The sequence below is a fragment of the Lithobates pipiens genome, unplaced genomic scaffold (assembly GCF_037356315.1).
Source record: "Lithobates pipiens isolate NorthernLeopardFrog02 unplaced genomic scaffold, aLitPip1_a1.2 Scaffold_13, whole genome shotgun sequence".
Classification (NCBI taxonomy): Eukaryota; Metazoa; Chordata; class Amphibia; order Anura; family Ranidae; genus Lithobates; species Lithobates pipiens.
The window spans coordinates 251278640-251304539 of NW_027507718.1; the positions used below are offsets into that span (position 1 = coordinate 251278640).

Genomic DNA, 25900 nt, shown 5'->3' on the forward strand with positions numbered 1-25900 from the left:
CAATAGCCAGAGTGGCTCTTCTGCTTGATTCCGAGCATGCATAGAACTTTGTTGATTTTGTTGACGGAAAATTTGAGATCCAGATCTCAAATTTTGTGTGTCGGAAATTCCGATGGAGCCTACACAGGGTCAGAATTTCCTACAAAAAGCTCCCATCGAACATTTTCTGTCTGAAAATCCGAACGTGTGTACACGGCATTAGATGTAATAGTCCACTGAGGTTGCGCAAAGGAGGAGCAACAGTCTGCATGGAGATGCAGGAGGAGCTTCGTACCTAATTCAGTTTTCACATTCAATCTTCTGGCTCTAATTTTATCAAAGTGTACTGAAATCCTAAAACTATGATGGCAATGACTTATCCTATGGCAATCCCATAGTCCAATCACTATCCAAGTTGTACCCCCCCAATAAAACAACAAAAACAAAACTCGCAAAAGACTGTTCATTGTCTCTGGAAAGGATGTATGAAGTCTGGCAGTGGGTGTTAAGGAATCTAATGTACATAATGATAATCAGAAAATGTCTATTTGCTTATGTGTATACATGTTCCCACTCTCCTTACTTATTATGTAGCATACAGATTGACTCTCTGTTCGGAGGTAAGATGGCGTCTACCCCCTACATCCCCCGCGTTAGAAGAATTCATTTGAGATAAGAAAACCAGCTTCAACCAAACTTCAAGCATCAAGTTTCTTCATTTCTCTTGTATTGTAACCAATAAGATATACCAATTAGACTGACATAGTAATGACGTATCTTTCTGTATAAAATATTAACACCGCCCACGAATAAATCGGATTATTAGAAGTAGCCGAGCTGAACGTATCTCAGAGAGTGTTTACTTCTAATGTGCATGCACATATATACTTTTTAATTAGAAATAGCAGCAGATAACCAAGAACTAATTTGTAGTTCTTATCTATTTCACTGGGGTGATTTGGCGGATTGTTTGTTACTAGCTTCGACACCATGGCTACACATATATTAAAGCCTGCAGTTTCTTGAGAATGTACAATAATGTTACTTTAGATCTTTTTCTTTTAATTGAACAGTCAAGTGAATGTACAGAGCACCAATCAAGTTTATGCTGGCCAGCACAAAGGCGCAACATACTGCAGTGACGTGTTCATGGCGTGTTGCATGTTACAAATCTGCTTCGCTCCCAAAAGAACTTGAGAATGATCAAATGACTCACTTACAAAGATATACAAGAAGGCATTTATGAGCATTACAATTTTTGGTCGTACATGGACCATCATCTTAAGGATAGGATACACTATATCAAAGCAAGTGTATTTTATTTTTTTACTGACCCTTTAAGTATTGTTTCAAAACTCCTGAAAAGTTCCCCCGTTTTGACAATTGTTTAACAAAAGAAATACTATTGAAAACAGCTGTATTGTATTATGATGCACTGTGACGGCGATGACACAGTTTACTTTGCTTCAGCTATGAATGAACACAGTGAGTGACCACTGTGTTCATTTAGAAAAGGAAGGGGCTGGTAAATTACATATTTACTAGCCCCTTCCCCCTCTCCCCATCCTGAAATTTCCCCCGCAGCAGCTAGGGGTAGAGGAGAAGAGGGAAGCCAGCAACCCTGTAGGACAGGGGGGCAACGCGTAGGGAAGCCCGGGCAATAGGGGAATCAGAACAGCACATAATTATTAGGATGTGCCCAGGCACACCCCCTGTACAAGCCTATGCCTCCGTAAAATTTACCCGGCTTCATGACCAGTTAATTTTTATGATACAGCACTATGTTACTTTATGGCTGGGTTCACACTATTGCGAATTGGATGTGGATTTCACCGCATCCAGCATGCACAGCAGGAGATTGTGACAGGTGTGAATTGCACAGGAATCCTGTGTGTCTTTTGGTCAGTTTCAGGTCTAACTGACAATTTTGTCGTCTTTGCGATGCTATACCCAAATAATAGAGCTTTCTTTTGGTGGCATTTGATCACCGCTGCAGTTTTTAACACTCTAAACAAAAAAAACAAAAAACGCAATATTTTTTACTTTTTGCTATACTAAAAAAAAAAAAAAAAAAAAAAATTATTATTAAAATATATATATATATATATATATATATATATATATATATATATATATATATATATATATATATATATATATATATATATATATATATATATATATATATATATAAACATTTTGTTCCTCAGTTTAGGCTGATACGTATTCTTCTACATATTTAAAAAAAAATAAACAATATTTTTAACTTTTTACTCTTAAACACAGCCAATATAAAACTTTAAAAAATCGAATTTCTTTATTAATTTAGGCAAGCATGTATTCTGCTACATATTTTGGGTAGAAAAATCCCAATCAGCGTCTATTGATTGAATTCCACAAAAGTTATAGTGTCTACAAACTGGAATATTTTTATTTACTTATTTATTTTTTACTAGTAATGGCAGTGATCGGCGACTTATAGCAGGACTGCGATATTGCGGCAGACAAATCGAACACTAACTGACACGTTTTGGGGACCAGTGACACTATTACAGTGATCAGTGCTAAAAAATATGCACCGCCACTGTACTAATGACACTGGCTGGGAAGGGGTTAACATCAGGGGCGATCAAAGGGTTAACTGTGTGCCTAGGTGATGTTTTCTTACTGTGGGAAGTGCTTGTACTAGGGGAAGGCATAGATCTGTGTCCCTGCTTTGCAGGAACACAGGATCCATGACTTCTGTATGGACAGACTGACTTGTTTACCATCACCATTCTCCCTCTGTCCCTAAGGATCGGCGGGTGCCAGCGGACATTTAGTCCATGATACCCGCTGTGTATAGTCACAGTGGGAGCGGGATGCCGATGATGCGCCTGTGCTCCCCAGACCTGGATGTGTTGGATTACATACTAGGTACATGATCTGGCAGAGCGGCTCCATTTTTCCACCTTATATTTAAGTTCTACTGTTGGCAAGTGGTTAAAAAGTAATAAATACCCCAAAACTCTTTTGTAAATATTGCATAAGATTAAAAAAAATAGGAAAAACTCTGCTGATAAATAGAGGTTAAATAGAAACTTTTTTTACTTTAACATTTTTTTAAAGCCGAATTCCAGGTATGTATTTTATTGCATGGTCCATTTTGGATGAATATGAACAGTTCTGACTTCACTGTGACTTCCTAATTTTCATATGTGTTCTGGGTCAGTCACTCAGAAAGCACTGAAACCACAGATAGACAGGGAACAAGTTTTTTCCTTAAGAGGTGGGCAAAAAAGAGAAGTCGCTTAAAAGTTTGGCGGATGAGAGGAGGTGCTGGAACAAGCAAAGGTTGTGGGGGCACCCAATACTCCCTGGTCAAATTATGGCCAATTTAAGTCTAGGGGAGAGGAATAAGCTGCAGTAATTGCTTTATTCTTTGCTCTGACAGGCTTTCATTGCTCTCGTCCTCTCTGTGATGCTTCAAGTTGTGAGCTGGCCATAATGGCTGTAAAAGCAATCATTTCTCACTTTCTCCAGCTGCATTCCTGCAGCCACTGAGAAATACTGTGATAGCTGTGATTGGCCACAGCTGTCACATGGTACAGGGCTGCTCTGAATGGCCCTGTTCTATGTGATCTCTGTGATCAATCACAGAGGTCACACAGTAATAAATAATGATGGTGGGAATTACATATTGTTTAGTACTGTCCTGGTCACCGGATCGTTGTGATAGCCCCATAGAATTGCATTGGCCACGTTCAGTGGCAGTAATCTTCTTTAGTTTATGCCGTAACTGCAGCATGTGTGCAGGAGGGTCAGTGTTCAGGAGGGATGGTCAGAGAAGTGATAAAACTTCAGCTGAACCACCTGGTTTTACCACCCCCTGGCCACTAATGTGAACGAAGCCTGATTTTTTCTTCAGATTTACCAAAACCATGTAGTGCAAGGGCCTGCCTGATTGCATACAAATTGAAACTCCTAAGGTTTTACCTCATATTATATGGTTTTGGTAAATCTGAAAACAAAAATCTGCAGAAAATCTAATAGTGTGTATGGGGCTTAAGTCATAAGACATGGCAATCCTTGAGGCGGTGTGAGTGGTATAGGGCACAGCATGAGTGGTGTAGGGCACAGCATGAGTGATATAGGGCACAGATTGAGTGGTATAGGGCACAGCGTGAATGGTATAGGGCACAGCGTGAGTGGTATAGGGCACAGCGTGAGTGGTATAGGGCACAGCGTGAGTGGTATAGGGCACAGCATGAGTGGTATAGGGCACAGCTTGAGTCGTATAGTGCACAGCATGAGTGGTATAGGGCACAGCATGAGTGGTAGAGGGCCCAGCATGAGTGGTAGAGGGTACAGCTTGAGTGGTATAGGGCAAAGCATGAGTGGTATAGGGCACAGCTTGAGTGGTATAGTGTGCAGCATGAGTGGTATGGAGCACAGCATGAGTGGTATGGAGCACAGCATGAGTGGTATAGGGCACAGCATGAGTGGTATGGAGCACAGCATGAGTGGTATAGGGCACCGCATGAGTGGTACAGGGCACCGCATGAGTGGTAGAGGGCACATCATGAGTGGTATAGGGCACAACATGAGTAGTTAAGTGCACAGCATGAGTAGTTTAGGCACAGCATGAGTGGTATAGGGCACAGCATGAGTGGTATAGGGCACAGCTTGAATGGTATAGGGCACAGCATGAGTGGTATGGAGCACAGCATGAGTGGTATGGAGCACAGCATGAGTGGTAGAGGGCACAGCATGAGTGGTAGAGGGCACAGCATGAGTGATAGAGGGCACAGCATGAGTGGTACAGGACACAGCATGAGTGGTATAGAGCACAGCATGAGTGGTATAGAGCACAGCATGAGTGGTATAGGGCACAGCATGAGTGGTATAGGGCACAGCATGAGTGGTATAGGGCACAGCATATGTGGTAGAGCGCACAGCATGAGTGGTACAGGGTACAGCATGAGTGGTAGAGCCACAGCATGAGTGGTAGAGGGCACAGCATGAGTGGTAGAGGGCACAGCATGAGTGGTAGAGGGCACAGCATGAGTGGTACAGGACACAGCATGAGTGGTATAGAGCACAGCATGAGTGGTATAGAGCACAGCATGAGTGGTATAGAGCACAGCATGATTGGTATAGGGCACAGCATGAGTGGTATAGGGCACAGCATGAGTGGTATAGGGCACAGCATATGTGGTAGAGCGCACAGCATGAGTGGTACAGGGTACAGCATGAGTGGTAGAGCCACAGCATGAGTGGTAGAGGGCACAGCATGAGTGGTAGAGGGCACAGCATGAGTGGTAGAGGGCACAGCATGAGTGGTACAGGACACAGCATGAGTGGTATAGAGCACAGCATGAGTGGTATAGAGCACAGCATGAGTGGTATAGGGCACAGCATGAGTGGTATAGGGCACAGCATGAGTGGTATAGGGCACAGCATGAGTGGTATAGGGCACAGCATGAGTGGTACAGTGCACAGCATGAATGGTATAGTGCACAGCATGAGTAGTATAGTGCACAGCATGAGTGGTAGAGGGCACAGCATGAGTGGTAGAGGGCACAGCATGAGTGGTATGGAGCACAGCATGAGTGGTAGAGGGCACAGAATTTGTATGGAGCACAGCATGAGTGGTATAGGGCACAACATGAGTGTTACAGTGCACAGCATGAATGGTATAGTGCACAGCATGAGTGGTGTAGGGCACAGCCTGAGTGGTATAGTGCACAGCATGAGTGGTATAGGGCACAGCATTAGTGGTATAGGGCACAGCATTAGTGGTATAGGGCACAGTCTGAGTGTTACAGGGCACAGCATGAGTGGTATAGGGCACAGCATGGTGTGATTGTTTTGGGAATAGCTTGGGAAGGGCTTTCAGTGACAGAGGAGGAGCATGTCCCTGGGACTGAACTAGCTGTGTGCTGAGCTAGTCACCTCCCTGGTCCCATACACAGGCAGTGTGTCTCCTTCTAGATCTGCATGAACAAGGCAACAGACCTTCTGAAGTGTACAGTCCTGGTGTGGCAGGAGCTCTGTGCCTGCCTGCCCTTCATACCCCATGTATGCTGGTTGGGCACACATTGATGGACGCCCTGAATGTCACCGAGCACCTGCTGCTGCTGGCCCTTGTGTGTGGTAAGGAGCATGTTCTGCACTCATCTCCGCTTTACTAACTACAGCTGGGTTCTGGAAAACCACCTAAAGTGATAGCAGTAAATGTAATATTAGCACAGATCAGGTGACCTTCTCAGCTTGTGTTTCAGGAGGGTGACAGAAGAGGCTATTATGTCATATGATAATGTCTGCATGGAGTATACTGTATATATATATATGTATAATCAAACAATGCCAACATTGTGCTGAAACATTGTTATTATTGTTTGCTATATATTTGGCATCCTGGACTAAATCCTGATTGATGGCACCAGAGTGGTGAGATAAAGCAGTGCGGTCCACCTGTTTGTTGTTGATAATATACTTTGTATATGTGTGTGTGTATATATATATATATTTTTTTTTTTATTTATTTTTTTTTATTTTTTTAAATTAGATATGTTCTATACATATATATTTTATTAGATTTTTTGTATATATATATATATATATATATATATATATATATATATATATATATATATATATACATATACATATACACATACACACTGTATATGCATTTCATTTAGTTTAATTAAAAGAACTAGGTTCATTAAAAACTGTTGCTTACCAGGAAAATATGTTTTGTATACCTAGGCTTAGATTTACAAGTAAAACTGCGATTTTAAAGATTTATGGACTACACATCCTTTGATTCGTTATATATGTTTGCAGCAAGTATAGAGCCTGCACGATGTAGTAATCTGCTCCTTGGATTCAGACTACAAGAGTAGCTCACTCTTCAGTAAATATATACACTATATTAGCAAAAGTATCGGGACGCCTGCCTTTACACACACATAAACTTTAATGGCATCCCAGTCTAAGCCCTTGTACACATGGTTGGACATACTCCGATCATGTGTAGATAATTCTGATCGGACAAAGTGCCACGCATGCTCAGATCAAATTCCTACATCAAAGCTATTGGCTACTAGCCTGAACGTAGTCCCATCGTAACGAAATTACGTCATCACGTTCTGAAAGATCGTATTTTCCGACAACTTTGTCCGACCGTGTGTATGCAACAGTTTCGGACAAGATCCGTCGGACAAAATCCGACGGATTTGATTGTCGGAATCTCCGACCGTGTGTACAAGGGCTTAGTCCGTAGGGTTCAATATTAACTGCTTCAGCCCCGGAAGATTCTACCCCCCTTCCTGACCAGAGCACTTTTTGCAATTCGGCACTGCGTCGCTTTAACTGACAATTGCACGGACAAGCTTTCTTTTGGTGTTTATTTATCACCTCTGCATTTTGTTTTTTTGCGCTATCAACAAAAAAACGTTTTTTTCCTCAGTTTAGGCCGATATGTATTCTTCTACATATTTCTGGTAAAAATAAAAATCGCAATAAGCGTATATTGATTGGTTTGCGCAAAAGTTATAGCGTCTACAAAATGGGGGATAGATTTATAGCATTTTTATTATTATTTTTTTTTACTAGTAATGGCGGCAATCAGCGATTTTTATTGTGACTGCGACATTATGGCGGACACGTCGGACAATTTTGATACATTTTTGGGACCACTGACATTAATACAGCAAGCAATACGATTAAAAATACATTGATTGCTATAAAAATGTCGCTGGCAGTGAAGGGATTAAGTGTGTCCTAGTTTGTGTTCTAACTGGAGGGGGGATATGACTGTGCAGAGGAATCGAAACCCTCAAAAAAACGGAAATTATGTTTACACACACATTTCCGGGTTCTCCGTGATTCAGCGGCGATCACGGGAGCCTGACGGCGATCGAGACTGCCGGGCACTCGCATCAGCTGGGGGGGGGGGGGGGGGCGAGCAGGGGGGCGCACGAGCCCCCTAGTGGCCACAGGGCGAAGCGACATTACATAACGTCGATTCGCCCAGCCGAGTCATTCTGCCGCAGTACAACTGCGCCGCCTGGTCGGCATGTGGTTAAGTTGGCCCAACCTTTGCAGCTACAGTATTACAGCTTCAATTCATCTGGGAAGGCTGTCCACAAGGTTTAGGAGTGTGTCTATGAGAATGTTTGACCATTCTTCCAGAAGCGCAATTGTGAGGTCAAGTACTGATGTTGGATGAGAAGGCCTGAGTCGTAGCCTCTGCTCTAATTCATTCCAAAGGTGTTCTATCAGGTTGAGGTCAGCACTCTGCTGCATGCCAGTCAAGTTCCTCCACCCCAAACTCGCTCATCCATTTCTTTATGGACCTTGCTTTGTGCACTGGTGCGCAGTCATGTTGGAACAGGAAGGGGCCACCCCCAAACTGTTCCCACAAAGTTGGGAGCATGAAATTGTCCAAAATGTCTTGGTATGCTGATACCTTAACCACTTGACTACTGGGCACTTAAACCCCCTTCCTAACCAGACCAATTTTCAGCTTTCAGTGTTTTCACTTTTTGAATGATTATTACTCAGTCATACAACACTGTACCTATATGAAATTTCTGTCCTTTTTTTTTTTACACAAATAGAGCTTTCTTTTGGTGGTATTTAATCACCACTGGGTTTTTATTTTTTGCAAAAAATGAAATTTTCTTTGTTTCTGTTATAAAATTTAGCAAAATAGTAATTTTTCTTCATACATTTTGGCCAAAATTTATACCACTACATATCTTTGGTAAAAATAGTACAAATTGGTGTATGTTATTTGGTCTGTGTGAAAGTTATAGAGTCCACAAGCTATGGTGCCAATCTCTGAAAAAGAAAAAGTACTGACGGCCTATCTCATTTCTTGAGACCCTAACATGCCAGAAAAGTACAAATACCCTCCAAATGACCCCTTTTTTGAAAGAAGACATTCCAAGGTATTTAGAAAGATGCATGATGAGTTTTTTGCAGTTGTCATTTTTTGCAAAATCAAGATTTTTTTTTTTCACAAAATTGTCATATTAGCAGGTTATTTCTCACACACAGCATATGCATATCACAAATTACACCCCAAAATACATTCTGCTATTACTCCCGAGTATGACGATACCACATGTGTGAGACTTTTACACAGTGTGGCCACATACAGAGGCCCAACATGCAGGGAGCATCTTCAGGCGTTCTGGAGCACCCAGGACAATTCTGACATCTCTCTCCTACATGTAAAAATCATCATTTATTTGCTAGAAAATTACATAGAACTCCAAAACATTATACATATTTTTTTAACGAAGACCCTAGAGAATACAATGGCGGTCATTGCAACATTTTATCCTGCACGGTATTTGAGCAGCAATTTTTCGACGCGTTTTGTTTGGAAAAAAAACAGTTTTGTGCTTAAAAAAAAAAAAAAACAGTAAAGTTAGCCCAAAGTTTTTGCATAATGTGAAAGATGAAGTTACGCCGAGTAAATAGATACCCAACATGTTACCCTTGAAAATTTCACACGCTCGTGGAATGGCGCCAAACTTTGCTACTTAAAAATCCCCATAGGCGACACTTTCAATTTTTTTTACTGTTTTGAGTTACAGAGGAGGTCTAGGGCCAAAATGATTGCTCTCATTCTAACGTTCGCAGAGATAACTCACATGTGTGGTTTGAACACAATTTTCATATGTGGGCGGGACTTACATATACGTTTGCTTCTGCATGCGAGCACACGTGGACAGGGGCTATTTAAAAAATAAATAAAAATAATTGTATTGTTCCTTTTACTTTATTTATTTTAGTTTGAATTTTTTTTCCCAAAAATACATTTTTTGATCACTTTTATTCCTATTACAAGGAATTTAAACAACCCTTGTAATAGGAATATGGCATGATCAGTCCTCTTTACAGTGAGATCTGGGGTCAATAAGACCCCGCATCTCACCTCTAGGCTGGAAAGCCTGAAATAAAAACAAAAAAAACGATCCTGGCTTCGATCATAGCAGTGAGTCGGTAGAAGCACTGGAGGGCGGTGGGCGTCCACTCTTGCCTCCCGTAAGAACGATCAAGCAGTGGAACAGCCACTATGATCATTCTTATGGAGTAGGGAATCACCGGCTGAAAAAGCTGATATCTGAATGATGCCTGTAGCTGCAGGTATCATTCAGATATCCCCGCACAAAGTCAAGGACATCATATGACGGCCGGCAGGCGGGAAGTGGTTTAAACGCATTTTTTTTTAACACAAAGTTGTCCATTTATACAATATTTCTAACACATAGCATGTACGTACCAAAAATTACACCCCAAAATATATTCTCCTACTCCTCCTGAGTACGGTGATACCACATGTGTGAGACTTTCACAGCCTGGCCACATACAGAGGCCGAGTACAGCCGAGTATGACTGAGCATGGCCGAGTATGGCTGAGCATGGCCGGGTATGGCTGGGTATTGCCAAGTATGACTGGGTATGGCTGGGTATGGCAGAGTATGGCTGGGTATCACAGAGTATTGCAGAATATGGCTGGGTATTGCAGAGTATGGCTGGGTATTGCAGAGTATGGCTGGGTATTGCAGAGTATGGCTGGGTATTGCAGAGCATGGCTGGGTATGGCTGGGTATTGCAGAGTATGGCAGGGTATGACAGAGAATTGCAGGGTATGGCAGGGTATGGCAGAGTATTGCAGAGTATTGCAGAGTATTGCAGAGTATTGCAGAGTATTGCAGGGTATTGCAGGGTATTGCAGGGAATGGCAGAGTATTGCAGAGTATTGCAGAGTATGGCAGAGTATGGCAGAGTATGGCAGGGTATGGCAGGGTATGGCAGAGTATTGCAGGGTACGACAGATTATTGCAGGGTACGACAGATTATTGCAGGGTATTACAGTATATGGCTGAGCATGGAGGGATGGCTGAGCATGGATGGATGGATGTGGCTCTGTGTCACAGAGCAGCGCTGTGGGCATCGTTCTCTCCCCTCTCTGCTCACACTGGACGGAGAGGGGAAAGAGAAAACGAAATAACACGCCGGTTTGTTTACATGTGTCATTTGACGGTGCGATAACGTGGTAAACGGACACTATCAGTGGCCGTTTACCGTGATCCGTGATGTTCTCGGGTTCTTGTTATCGGAAAATTTGAGATCCAGATCTCAAATTTTGTGTGTTGGAAATTCCGATGGAAAATGTCCGATGGAGCCTACACACGGTTGGAATTTCCAACAAAAAGCTCCCATCGAACATTTTCCTTCGGGAAATCCGACCGTGTGTACGGGGCATAAGACTTTGATGCCATTAAAGTTCATGTGCGTGTATATTACCAAAAGTATACACCTGTCAGTTTTTTGCTGTCTGTGCCCCTAGTAGGGAGATTCGCCTTCTCCGTTGGTCCTGGTGACTTGGTGTTATTATATTCAGGCAGTCATAACAATACAATAGTTGGCAGTGGAGACACTCCATTCATGCCGTATAGTTTGGATAGGGGTATCAGTTGTTTCTCTCTCATTTAGCCCACAATGTTTGGTTAGTTTTAGACATTTGTTACTTCAGCAAGAAGCATTTCTTTTCCAATGGCAATTCACATTTTGAATTTTTTGCCTTACTTTTTGTTATGATAACAATAGTCACTATGAAAAATAAAGAGTGGGGACACAGACAGCAAAAAGTACCTGACAGGGTTGACAACCCTTCCCTTATTTATCCAAAACAAAATATTCTTGGCCTTTGATACACTTTAAATGGCCTCTGCAAGAGTTCGTCAAGGTGCCATTCAAACGCGTGCGGCCTGCCCGGCGATTTGGGACTGCAAAGTCGCATGACAAGTCATACCCCATGATTTCAAATGAGTACCATTCATATCTGTGTAACTTCAAAGTAGTTCCTCCCCTACTTTGGTCCCGCTTAGATGCAACTTGAGGTCCATGGACCTCAAGATTACATAGGCATTGTATCAAGTCGGGTCAAAGTCTCACCTAGGTCGCACAAGTGTGAATGGGGTCTAAAGTGTATCGATGGTCAAAATTTGAAATCATATATTCATTTCAACATTGCAATTCAATTACTCCTAGCCTACCCTATTAATCTGAATGATCTTGAAGTTTGTAAACGTTGTGAAGATCCCCACACATTTACTTCCTTGAAGTCTGTGACCCATAATCACTATGCCCTGTGAGTAGGCACTGCTGTGTCAAACAATTCACAGAGCCTGTTCACTGAGCTACAGAGGTGCAGAGAGGAGGATTTTCAGGAGGCGTAGTCAGTACAGGAATCGACGCTTGCAGGCAGCAAGGTACCATGGGATATGTAGTCCTTAGAAATGTAAAGTAAACAGCAGGAGAAACTGCAAAACATGCAGGGAATCCAGGGAGTTGCAGAAAGAGATGGCCAGCAGACAGGCAAAACTCACTACAAGAAAGAAGATTTTTCCTTTAGATTGTGAGCTATTGCCAAATCTAAATATTGTTTGTAATAGTATTACAATGCTGAATAAAAAATAAAATAAAAATGTATGGTGTGATCATTGAACACTTTTAAAGTGGTTGTAAACCCTAGATTAAGGTTTACCTGTAGGTCCAAGAAATATCTCCTAAACCTACACGGTTTAGGAGATATTTGCCAAAAGACAGACACCGCTGTCTACGGCGCATGCGCCATAGACAGCGGCGCGCAGGCGCACTGAGCGCGGCACCGCCAACGACGAAGATGCCGCGCGTGGCGGCTCCCATGCGCATGCGCGGGAGTGACGTCATCGCGGCTTCGCCAAATGACAGCGGCGGAGCAGCGAGACCCACCGAGAAGATGGATGCACCGGACTACAGGGGACCTGGCTCCTGTGTCAGGTAAGTGACACATAATGGACTACTAGGCGATGCATAGTAGTCCATTATGCTTTACCTTTGCGGGGAATGAAAGAGGAAGTAAACTCATCAGGGTTTACTTCCTCTTTAAGTTAAACTCAGGAGCGAAATTTTTGTACCTTATGGAGTAGGTCATATTGAAGGTTCTGCTATCTGCAGTGCAGGTAATCCGGAGGAACCAATCAAAATGTTTCTTTACTAGCCTGTTACAGTAAAGTGAAGTGAAATGCTCTTGGTCGTTACAGGTAACTGGGCTTTAAACATCATTAATGTTCTTTGCAAAGGTTTACTAAATAAACTTGGGAGGTGTGGGAAGCATAGCAAAGCTTGGCTTTAAAAAAGAAAACTGAATGAACTGCTATGCGAAGAATGCGTATGTTGTGACGTACAGCAGGATAAGACTGCTTCTCTTTTACATAATGTATGTAAACAGAAGTATACAGCTCTCACAATGCATACAATACCTAAAAAGAGTTGTTTTCGTCTTACTAACAATGCATTTTAAATCATAGGCAGGGTTGGTTTTCTGCTCAGTTGTTCTAGGTCAATATAGCTGTAGGCCAATTGCACACGGATGTAAGAATGTACTGATGCTAATACTCAGGATCTTGTTGACAAAAAGATACCGAAATGTTCTGTAAAGACCTTGTGTGAACACACTGTAACATGGGGGACCCTTAGCTCTAGTGGTAGACAGTGGCAGTGCGTCCTTCCACCCCCTCTAGCACCAATAGATAAATTCATGCAATTCATGCAATGCATGAATCTATCTATGACCGCCGCTGCCATCCCCTACTCAGTTGCCCAGCCCCTTTTATTGCACCGGGCGCCTGAATTGCAGCCGCAGTGTTTTTTTGTGAAGCACCTGATTAGAGCCATGGGCTCTAATAGGCATCAAAAAAGGTCACTCAGCTGTGTTAGAAAAGCAAATTAATATTTGCTTTCGTAATACTAAACCGCCACTCCGCCAATCAGGTGCCCGGATCTGTTACCCGTCACCTGATTGGCTGAAACAACAGGTGCTGTGATTGGATGCCTATCAGGCGTCCAATCATAGCAGAGGATGGGAGAAGACATTGAGGAGCTCTTCCACCGCCACAGAGACAGGGAAAGTATAGACGGTAGACAGGGGGCACACTGGCAGCATTTGATATGGCACAGAGGCTGCGTTTGATGCGGCACAGTGGGGCTGCATTTGATGGGGCACAGTGGGGCTGCATTTGAGGGGGCACAGTGAGGCTGCATTTGAGGGGGCACAGTGAGGCTGCATTTGATGGGGCACAGTGAGGCTGCATTTGATGGGGCACAGTGAGGCTGCATTTGATGGGGCACAGTGAGGCTGCATTTGAGGGGGCACAGTGAGGCTGCATTTGATGGGGCACAGTGAGCCTGCATTTGATGGGGCACAGTGAGGCTGCATTTGAGGGGGCACAGTGAGGCTGCATTTGATGGGGCACAGTGAGCCTGCATTTGATGGGGCACAGTGGGAGAGTTTGATGGGTCACAGTGGGAGAGTTTGATATGGCACAGTGGCTGTGTTTGATGGGCACAGTGGCTGCATTTGGTGGCACACTGGCTGCGTTTGATGGCACAGTGGCAGCAATTGATTGCACAGTGGCTGTGTTTGATGGTACAGTGGCTGCGTTTGATGGCACAGTGGTGGCAATTGATGGGCACAGTGGCTGCGTTTGATAGCACAGTGGCTGCGATTGATGGCACAGTGGCTGCGATTGATGGCACAGTGAGGCTGCAATTGGTGGGGTTTTTTTCAGAATTTTTCAGTTTGCGCCCCCCCAAAAATTTTGAGCACCAACCGTGGTGGTAGATGCATTTTCAAGTGATTCACGTCAGTCAGCACTTCAGTTTTTGGGCATGGCAGCCCATTTTTAATAAAAAGGAAAACAGAAAGTCCAAAACATATAAAGGATTTCCCACACTGGGGTTCTTCTCCACTAAATACAAATAAATGCTTGCATACCTGGCTCTTAAAGGAGAAGTCCAGCCTGAGCTTTTAAGGCTGGGCTTCTCCTTTGGGTCACAGGAGTGTAATTTGTTTTGCACTCCTGTGACCCGTTTTCAGCGAAGAGCGGTCTGAAGCCTGCTCTCCGCTGACGTCACTGGAATCAGTCCAGGCACCACATCATCCCGACTTAAGAAGTCTGGATCCACCGGGTTCCTGGACTGATGGCAGTCTCAGCCTCTCTCAATGAGCTGCTGAGACAGATGCTCCCTGTCCCTCCACAGCTCTGCACTCCAGTGAGCATGGCAGAGCAGAGCAGGAGAGCTGTTGATTGACAGGCAGCAGCTCTCCGCTCGGGGAGGTGAGGAACTAAGGCATCGGCGATGTTTGGGGGCTCGGTTCTCAGTGAAGAGGCGGCAGGGGACAGATGCAGCTTTGGTCTGATGCTGCATCCACCTATGAATCTACAAAAAAAAATAAAACATACTTCTTTTTTAACCCTTTCATGACTAAGCCTATTTTTGACATTTGGTGTTTACAAGTTAAAATACATATTTTTTGCTAGAAAATTACTTGGAACCCCCAAACATATATATTTTTTTAGCAGAGACTCTAGAGAATAAAACGGCGATTGTTGCAATATTTTATGTCACACAGTATTTGTGCAGCGGTGTTTTAAACGCAACTTTTTGGGAAAAGGGACACTTTCATGAATAAAAAAAAAAATGAAACAGTAAAATTAGCCCAATTTTTTTGCATAATGTGAAAGATAATGTTACGCCGAGTAAATAGACACCAAACATGTCACGCTTTATAATTGCACGCACTCGTGGAATGACGACAAACTACGGTACCTAAAAATGTTACTCTTTACACTTCAAAGTATTCAGATCGCCGTTTTCAGCGACTCTGAATACTGTATATATTTTTAAATCTGGCGCCATTGGCAGCCAAGTAAATGGGAAGTGACGTCATGACGTCACTTCCGTGTTTACTATTAGAAGACTGGAATGAAGCCGTTTACGGCTTCATTCCAGTCCCTGCCCAGCAGCCGGAGGCATCGGATTGTGCATTGGTGCTCCAGATTGAGCAGGAACACCGGTAAGAGCGGCGGGAGGGGGGTCGTTCCCTCCCGCTCCTCCGGCATAACAGCCGAGTGGCTTTTAGCCGCATCGGTTGTTATGGCTGGAAAGCCAATCGCCCGCTGTGCAAAACAGTACCGGGATGATGCCTGCAGGTGCGGGCATTATCCCGGTATAACCCCCGGAAGCCGAGTACGCACATCTGCATACGCTCGGCGGGAAGGGGTTTAAAGAGGAGGTCCAGTCCCCCACACAAAAAATTCAGCAGCTACAAATTCTTCCCTACTGCGCAAGCATGAAGCGAGCTGCACTTTCTAATTGGTCCGGTGGCAGAGGAAGGAGGAGGAGGCTGAACTTCTGAGACGGGCATTGGGAAAAACAGGTACCTGTTCCCCCCTCCCCCTAAAGGGTGCCAAATGTGGCACCGGAGTGGGGGGGGGGGGGGGGGGTGACGGATAAGTGGAAGTTCCACTTTTGAGTGGAACTCTGCTTTAAGCTCTCACTCAGGTTTAGTCACAGTACCTCTGGTCCTTATGCTGGTCACATAGACCATAGGTTATTCAGTGCAGACGACTTCACTCTAGCCCTCACAGCTCTGATCTGGCCTTAATCATCAGGCCATTACCTATCTCTTGCAGACATACATGCTCTGGTTGTCCCATGCAGCCTCTGACTCCTGGAGACCTCCCATCTCTCTTGGGTGGAGCATTCTCCAACTGGACCTCCTAAACGTTCTCTATAAGGGCTGTGTGCACCTGAGCACACACCCTACTAGTCCTTCACAAAACCTGGACACTGGGTTTGAGCTTCCATCCCACCCAAGACACAATGGAATTTCCAAACTACAGAGCCGCATCCAAGTATACCAAAACCTGGAGAACACTGCAAAGCCACATTTTTCCAATCAACATCTATGCTTTGTAGTCCTGCATTGAGCCAATGTGCACACCCTGTGTCCTTTAGAAGACCAATTTCACAGTGACAGCATTTCATACTGTCACAATGCATACAATAGCATAAGGGATAAGCATATACAAGCAAACAATAATTTTTCGTTGCCAGTATTGCAATATACGCATATACTCTGAAGGTGCGTAAGCATTTGTATATGTGCATAAACATGTTTAATATACTATACTTAAAGAGCGATTCCACCCAAAAAAAAAATATTAAAAGCCAGCAGCTATAAATACTACAGCTGCTGACTTTTAATAAATGGACACTCACCTGTCCCGGGTTCCAGTGATGCCGGCAGCCGAGGCCGATCGATCGCTCGGCTCTCGGCTGCTACCGCCGCCATTCTAGGTGAGGGAATCAGGAAGTGAAGCGAATCGGCTTCACTTCCCGGTTCCCTACTGCGCATGCGCGAGCCGCGCTGCGCAATAGGAAATCTCTGCGCTGTCACTGGGACCCGTGTGTGTCCCAGCAGACAGCGCGGCAGGGCAGGAAATGGCGTAGACTCCCACGGGAGTCTATGCCCGGAAGTGGGTGAAAATACCTGTCTTTGACAGGTATCTCCACCCCCCTCCCCCCTGAAAGGTGTCAATTGTGACACCGGAGGGGGGGAGGGATCCGATTAGCGGAGGTTCCACTTTAGGGTGGAATCCCGCTTTAAGTGTAAAATTTTTTATTTTCATTTTACGACACTGTACTCTCTTTGTTACAGATCTTTATGCAGCTGCATGTATATGTAGTTCCATAGACAACAATGCATCTATATCCAGATCAGCAAAAAAGTGAAGTTTTTTAATCCCGTGTGTAAAAGGCCTAATTTGGTTGTTCTTGGTCTTTATCATCAATAACTCTGATGTGAACTTGAAGTATTTCAGACAAATATACAATTCAAATTCACATATGTGTAGCGCTACCACCTGCAGGAGCCGCTTAAATATTCTCTGCTTCTTCAACCACAAGGACAGACTCAACCCCACTGGCACACCTGGCAGTAGTGTAGTGTAAATACCACAGTAAAGGACACAGGTTATGGTGAAATCAGAAAGTAACTTTTACTGTGAGCTTGCTTAAAAGAAAAAAAACAAAAAGTCACAGTAATATAAGGCAGTAAACAAAAATGGTGAAATAGAAGGACAAAAGTTACAGGAAAAATGAACAAGATCAAGTCTGTCTGCTTTCAGGGGACTCCTTTGTGTGTCCCCCCTTATGTGTCCTATCGGACCGTGTCGTCGGATAATCCGACTGTGTGTGGTATGCATCGGACTGATTCCGTCGGAATATCCGTCGGACCCAATTTTCCAACATGTTGGAAATATTTCCCGACCAACTGGTTCGATCGGACATACTCCGATCATGTGTAGAGAATTTTGATCGGACCAAGTGCCACGCATGCTCAGATCAAATTCCTACATCAAAGTTATTGGCTACTAGCCTGAATGTAGTCCCATCGTAACGAAATTATGTCATCATGTTCTGAAAGATCGGATTTTTCGCCAACTTTGTCCGACCGTGTGTATGCAACAGTTTCGGACAAGATCCGACGGACAAAATCCGACAGGCAAAATCCGACGGATTTGGTTGTGGAAATCTCCGACTGTGTGTACAGGGGCTAAGTGAAATGGAGCAGAGATAAACATGAGAATAACAAGTCAAAAATATAATGTTAACTTCAATAGAGCACCTGGCAACCTCAAATAAATTGGGCTATATGAGTCCAGGCAGGAGGAGGGTAGAGGAATGACCTTGTTTTTGTCTGTCGGCCCTCTCCCTTCCTCACCCCAGCACCACAGTCCCAGCAGGCCTGCTTAACCACAATACCTGACTCAGTGCACTGAATTGACCCCCAGTGTGGATCCACTAGTAAGTGACCAATGTCCTGAACACAGATGGGGCCCTTAAGACTTCAGAAGACTTTAGGGTAGTGTACTTGTTAATCTCCTGTCATGAGGTGAACACAGTATATCCAGATAAGACCAAATCCAGATAAGAAAAGGGTACATTGGTGGGGCAGATGAGCAGGGGGGTACAGTGGTGGGGCAGATGAGCAGGGGGGTACTGTGGTGGGGCAGATGAGCAGGGGGTACAGTGGTTGTACAGATGAGCAGGGGGGTGCAGTGGTGGGGCAGATGAGCAGGGGGTACAGTGGTTGTACAGATGAGCACGGGGGTATAGTGGTGGGGCAGATGAGCAGCGGGGTGCAGTGGTGGGGCAGATGAGCAGGGGGGTACAGTGGTGGGGCAGATGAGCAGGGGGGTACAGTGGTGGGGCAGATGAGCAGGGGGGTACAGTGGTGAAACAGATTTGCAGGAGGGACAGTGATCTAAGGTGTGGAGTTGCAGGAATTGGGGCTGATCTGAAGTGCAAGAGTGCAGAATGTTAGTTTGTCACTATTAAAGTAGTTTACAGCATTTACTTTATAAAAAATCCTTTTCATGATTGATAGTGTGAAGTTGACAAGTGAAGTTGAAGTTTTTGTTATAAAATCGGCACGCTCAATTTCTTTGAAAACATTTTTTCGACACACTGTGCTCAAAAGGTTGCTTACCCTTGTGCTAGAGCATATGTCATCTTGTGATTCACATACATTCCTGCCACTCTGTATAGCTAGAAAGGTATCATCAATAATTTCTATTGGATTTCCCTTTATGGTCTGTCTATTCAGTGTATTATAATACTGAGAGGATCTCCGTACCTCCATCACGCCTAGAATATAAAAAAAATAGGAGAAAGGAGAAGAAGGGAAAAAGACGGGGGGGGGGGGGGAGATGATGACTTTGGAGATGTCACTGAACTGGGGCACTGTCCCCAACATGGAACCTCGGAACCTCAGAAGCAGAAGAAAAATGTGGGGCTTTTTAAAGACTCGCTAGACCCAATGCTTGACTTCTATAAAAGGAGCAGTCTGGGTTTTCCATGTGCAAGCAATTACCTATTTGGCTGCAGTAACAGTGTGTTTGACGGGTTTGAATTGGTTAACACATACTTCAGGCTATTTCTTTAAATGTCCCTCATAGGGGTTTTTGAAAAAAGACCTGCCTGTGGCCGTATATATCATTTTATAGGCCCTGATCCAAAAATACCTTTGGGCAGTTCCAGTAAGTTTACCTAAATAAAGTTTCCACCTCACAATCAGGAAAACAAAATGAAGAGTAGGCTTGAATTGTGAAACATATTTGTGTAGGGATCAGACAACACTGAAGGAGGAATTGGTACTTGGCCTTCACTGCCAAAACATGGGCAGAACTAGTACTGTCCCAAGTCTAATTCCAGTCCTCTTCTACCCAATTCTTTTTCTCATTTGAGAGCATTGAGGGATGGGTGCAAGAAGCTTGTGCAAGCAAGAAGGAATTAATAGGCTATAGGCTAGCATGATGAGTCCCGAGCCTCATGGATTCATTCAATAGAACCAGAGCGAGCAGGCTGGTTTTTATTGCAGAAGAGCTGTGCAATGTCTCTTCTAGAACTCAAAGCCTCTACCTACCTGTTCGCTGTCTTCTCTGGCACTCCAAACTGCTGGTTTTTGAGTACTGGGATAATGACAGCCTGTGCAGGAGTGACGTCATCCTGCACAGGCCAATGAAGAGGGCTAAAAACTGGCACTCAGCAGAGTGACAAGGGACCATTGGTCAGGTGGGTAATAACCCTTCAGTTCTGCTGTAAATGTGGTGGCTGCATTTGTTTTTCTTTTGAGGCTTTTTCTTCTTTAATTTTACTTTTTGATCCACCCAGTAACACACTTCTTGTCTCCACTAAGCAGCAACTGAGAAGGAGCAGCATCTAGGGAGTGAGTAGTGTTAGCCCTTGTACACACGGTCGGACATTCCAATGGAAAATGTCAGATCGGACCGTGTTGTCGGATAATCCGACCGTGTGTGGGCTCCATCGGACTGTTTCCGTCTGAATATCCGACCGACAAAGTTTTAGAGCTGGGCTATAACAATTTCCAACAACATGATCCGATCGGACTTTGTCCGATCATTTGTAGAGAATTCCGATCGGACAAAGTGCCACACATGCTCAGATCAAATTACGAGAGCAAAGCTATTGGCTACTAGCCTGAACGTAGTCCCGTCGTAACAAAATAACGTCATCACGTTACGAACGATTGGATATTCTGACAACTTTGTCCGACCGTGTGTATGCAACACCAGTTTCGGACAAAATCCGTCTGACAAAATCTGACGGATTTTGTTGTCAGAATGTCCGACCGTGTGTACAAGGGCTTAGATGTACTAGCAGATTTAGATGGACTTGACTAATTAGGGCCTGGTTCTCACCTATGCAGGTTGCAGTTTGGATATTCCAGGTGCATTTTGCGTTTTTCACACACATTTTTAATCCATTGAAGTCTATGGAACCAAAAACCAGAAAAAAGTCCCTGATCCTTTCCATAAAATGCACAAATGTGAACTACATCCATAGGAAACCATGTTAAATGGACTGTAGTGTGTTTCTGCAAAACTGAAAACGCACCAAAAAATGCATAGGTGTGGGCCAGGCCTAAAGCTCAGCTCCAGTTAACACTTTGTAAGCAAACAGTGATATGGACACCTGATGAAGAATCCAAGGAAGAGAGAAGGATTGTCACCTGACTGTGGCTTCAGGTAAGTTTATATCCTGGAGTGGGGCTTTAAGGAGGTAGTGGTGTAATAGCTGGCCATACATGATCCTTTTTTTCTCCTTGTTCAGCCAGCAAGTTGAAAGACACAAAAATCGGATTTCCTCATTCAAACATTTGATGTGGATAGAAGAATCCTTTCTGCTGCACTCTTGTGTTTTGTTGGCAGGGAGCCTTCCCCACTGTTGGAACACATTGATCAGTTTTGCCAACTACAGCCGGGGGCACTTATTGTTTGGCAAAGGACCGATTAGTAGATCGACTTGTGTACAACCATATTGTCCATACATGGATAGAAATTCAGTCAGCCCCTGGGGAACCAGCCAAATTTTGATCCATGTATTCCTTAAAGCGGGAGTAAACCCAGGACCCAGCATTCATTATATCTGGTCTTCCACAGTACACAGAACATGGAAATGTAATTATTTTAGTAAATATAAACTGCTAAATACTTTTTCTAATCAGCAGTTAGAGCAGTCTTGTAACTTCTAGCAGTGTCCAGCCAAGCACTGGATAAATGTTGTGGGAGAAGTTTACTGACTGCCCTATGAGACTGCAAGACCCCTGAATCTTTGTCTGGACAGCGAGTGATGATTGGCCTTGTCCTGATCACATGCACTCTTCCAAGAAAAGAAAAAACCTCTCTAGCAATACACTTTAAAACTGAGCATGTGCAGCCTGACTCCATAGACTCTGTGAAATTATCCGGGGACAGTGGCGGGAGGGGAGGATAAGAGAAGCAAGTATCAAACGGTCTTTTTAAACAATGCGGAGGATTAACCCCTTAGGTTCCACAGTGAGTTTAACATGCATGCTTTATTGCGTATACAGACTGATTTTACTGTTGTGGGTTTAGTAACACTTTAATTGAAAGGTTTGTGTTTTTTTTTTATTCTTCTCTGCAAAGCCTGACTGGTTATTTAAGCTGCGTAGGTTAGTTTTTCTTTTGTTCTAAAGCAGACATACATAAATCAGTCAGTCAGCCAATCACATGGCAGTAACTCATTGCATCTAGACATGGTGAAGACAACTTGATGAAGTTAAAACCGAGCATCAGACTGGGGAAGAAAGGGGATTTAGGTGACTTTAAACATGGCATGGTTGTTGGTGCCAGATGGGCTGGTCTGAGTATTTCAAAAACTGCTGATCTACTGAGGTTTACAGAAAATGGTCTGAAAAAGAGAAAATACGAGTGGCAGTTGTGTGGAGGAAAATGCATTGTTCATGTCAGAGGTCAGAGGAGAATGGACAGACTGGCTTGAGATGATATAAAGGCAACAGTAACTCAAATAACCACTTGTTACAACCAAGGTATGCAGAATATCATCTCTGAAAGCACAACACATCGAACCTTTGAAGCAGATGGGCTACAGCACCAGGGAATGTGGGTAAAGTAAAAATCAGATGCCAGCAACTCAAAAGCAACTTAGACTCACCTTACTCTAGGTTCACATCTTAGCGGTTCATGCATTTACTGGTGCGTTTTGCATTTTTGAACACACGTTCAAACAGGAAAGGCTACTTAACAAACTGTGAATAGCCAATTGTTAAGGAGCGGGCGGCCGCTGCATCTTTAACAACTGATGACTTATCAGCTGTTAGTGGGCTTCTCCGCTGACAGCTGAATGTAAACAAAAGATTGCCGGCATTAAAGGCCCTTCAGATCTGGTACGGATTTTAAGGGACACCCCAATGCCCAATTTGTTTTTAAAAAAACGGTCCCCCCAAATTCAAAATATATTCTGTTACATGTCTTTGGTAAAAAAAAAAAAAAACAATAAGTGTATATTAATTGGTTTGTGAAAAAGTTGTAGTGTCTACTGGCTGGGAAGGGGTTAACATCTAGGGCAATGAACGGGTTAACCGTGTGCCTAACAAGTGTTAATTTGTCTAATGCATGCTGCTTTCTCTTTATTTCCTATCCCTGCTTTGCAGTGCTAAGAAACAGAGAGATTGTTTCCTCTGTACAGAGTCCTGCGTTGATTGTCAACTCAGGGCGCTGGGCTGTGATTGAACCCAGCCGATCAGCAGGTCCCGACTATGAATCATTTGCTGTGGCCTGTTGACAAACTCCCACAGTGTACTATCACAGCAGGTATTGGCAGGGGGCATACATGCGTGCGCCCTAAAGCCAGAAATAGGCAACGATGTACCAGTACCCAAGTTATTAAAGTAGTTTAAGACCAGCTGCGGTTCCAGCTCTCTGCCTGTTCATTGGCTCAGAGACCACAGTAGGAGCCATTGGCTCCAGTACTGTCAGTCACAGTAAGAGGGAGGGAGGGGGGAGCCGAGTCCTGCTCTGTGTGTCTTATGGAGAACAGGGCTCAGGAGCAAGCAGGCACAAGTGCCCTCATACCATGCTATGGGGGGCATTTGGCAAGGTGGAGGAGCCAGGAGTGCTCTGTACAAAACCACTGCATGAGCAAGTAAGCATGACATGTTTTTTTTTTTAAGTTTGAACCTTTTGTATCACTTTAAGGTGGGGCTGGGGAGAGCAACTTTTGAAGGTTTTTTTTTTTTCTCTTACCTTAATGCAGAGAATGCATTAAGGTAAAAAAAATATTTTTTCCTTTATAACCACTTCAAGTTCTAATAGGCCTAAGGCTGGGTTCACACTGGTGCTATCACAGACATTGAATGCGATTGGCTGAAAATGCATTTGAACCATTTCGCACCAAATTGGTGCAGGACCCTTTTTTTGGTCCGCACTGGAATCGGATCACATGGGTGTTCACACCCATACCATCCGATTCCTGTACCATTTGACAGTTCGCACTGTGATCTGCTAACCGATCTGGGGGTGTCATTTCCCTTACAATGACACCTGCAGTGGTCCGAAGAGGGGGGTGTGAACTGCCTGCGAGTTGCATGCGATGCGGAAACCTGCACAGAAATTGTGCTGGTTCCCACATCGCACAAGTGTGAACTAAGCCTTAACTACTTCAGCCCTGGACCATTTGGCTGGCCAAAGACCAGAGCACTTTTTGTGATTCGGCACTGCGTCGCTTTAACTGACAATTGCACGGTAGTGCGATGTGGCTCCCAAACAAAATTGGCATCCTTTTTTTCCCACAAATAGAGCTTTCTTTTGGTGCTATTTGATCACCTCTGCGGTTTTATTTTTTTGCGCTATGAACAAAATAAGAGCGACAATTAAAAAAAAAAGCTATATTATTTTACTTTTTGCTATAATAAATATCCCCAAAAAATATATAAAAAAACATTTTTTCCCTCAGTTTAGGCTGATACGTATTCTACATATTTTTGGTAAACAAATTGCAATGAGCGTTTATTGATTGGTTTATGCAAAAGTTATAGCGTCTACAAAATAGGGGATAGTTTTATGGCCTTTTTATTCTTTTTTTTGGCGGCAGTCAGCGATTTTTATCGTGACTGCGACATTATGGCGGAAACATCGGACACTTTTGGTGCTATTTTGGAACCATTCACATTTATACAGTGATCAGTGCTATAAAAATGCATTGATTACTGTGTAAATGTGACTGGCAGCGAAGGGGTTTAACCAGGAGGGGGGCGCTGAAGGGGTTGAGTGTATCCTAGGGATGTGTTCTAACTGTAGGGGGGGGGAGGCTACGTACAGTATGTCACGACACCGATCACCACACATTATATATATATATATATATATATATATATATATATATATAACCACAACTTCCTTTTTAGTTTTGGAGATAATAGGGAAGGGTTAAAACCCCCAGCTAGTACATTTTTTGATGTGTACCTAAAGGAAATTAGCATTCACTTCCTGTCCCAGAGGCAGAACAGGAAGTTAGAGGAAATCTGTGAGGGGAATTCCTTCCTAAATAGCCATGTCCCAGCAGAGGATTCCTCCATATGTTTTGTTCTGGGGACAACTCAAAAATTTTGCATTACCCCTCACGTTGTTCCTTAGTGACAATGGTCATAGTACAAATAGGAAGTGAATCTCTCCAATGAGGACACAGAATAAAAACTTGACAGAGGGTATAACCTTGCACCAATCTAGTCAAAAAAAAAAAAGCGACACTTTTAACAGAACTTTAAGAAAGTTCAGCCTTGCATATAAAGTTAGCTGCCAATTTCTCTGCATCCACTGATGTACGTTTTATATGGAAAGTAAGATCAGTTAGTATAAATCTTTCATCGCGTGATTAGTTTGCTTAGGTTTATGAAATACTGTACTAAAATGGTTAATAATTCCAAAATTATACAAATGCTTCTAGTTTAGCAGTACAGAAGACATAGCTCCCAACTGTCCCTGATTTGGAACAATGTCCCTCTGTCCCTCTTTCCCCTCTTTCTTTTGTCCCTCATTTTGGTCTGATCTATATAGTTGTATATAAAATGCATTTTTTATCTATCTAACAAAAAGTGTTTTCCAGTGCTAAACCTTTCATCCAAATTTCTAAATGGCTGCATTTGTAAATTTTAAAAGCTACTATAAAGGAACATTAA

General features: G+C 43.5%; 1 protein-coding gene across 1 annotated transcript in view; it reads left to right on the plus strand.

Moving 5' to 3' along the window:
• Positions 1–5876: 5876 nt before the first annotated feature.
• BTC (betacellulin) overlaps positions 5877–25900 on the plus strand; it is a 114974-nt gene continuing 94950 nt past the window's right edge. The window contains exon 1 of the mRNA XM_077476536.1: positions 5877–6114. Within this exon, the coding sequence (XP_077332662.1) occupies positions 6042–6114 (73 nt within the window). The 5' untranslated portion in view covers positions 5877–6041. The remainder of the gene's footprint in view (positions 6115–25900) is intronic.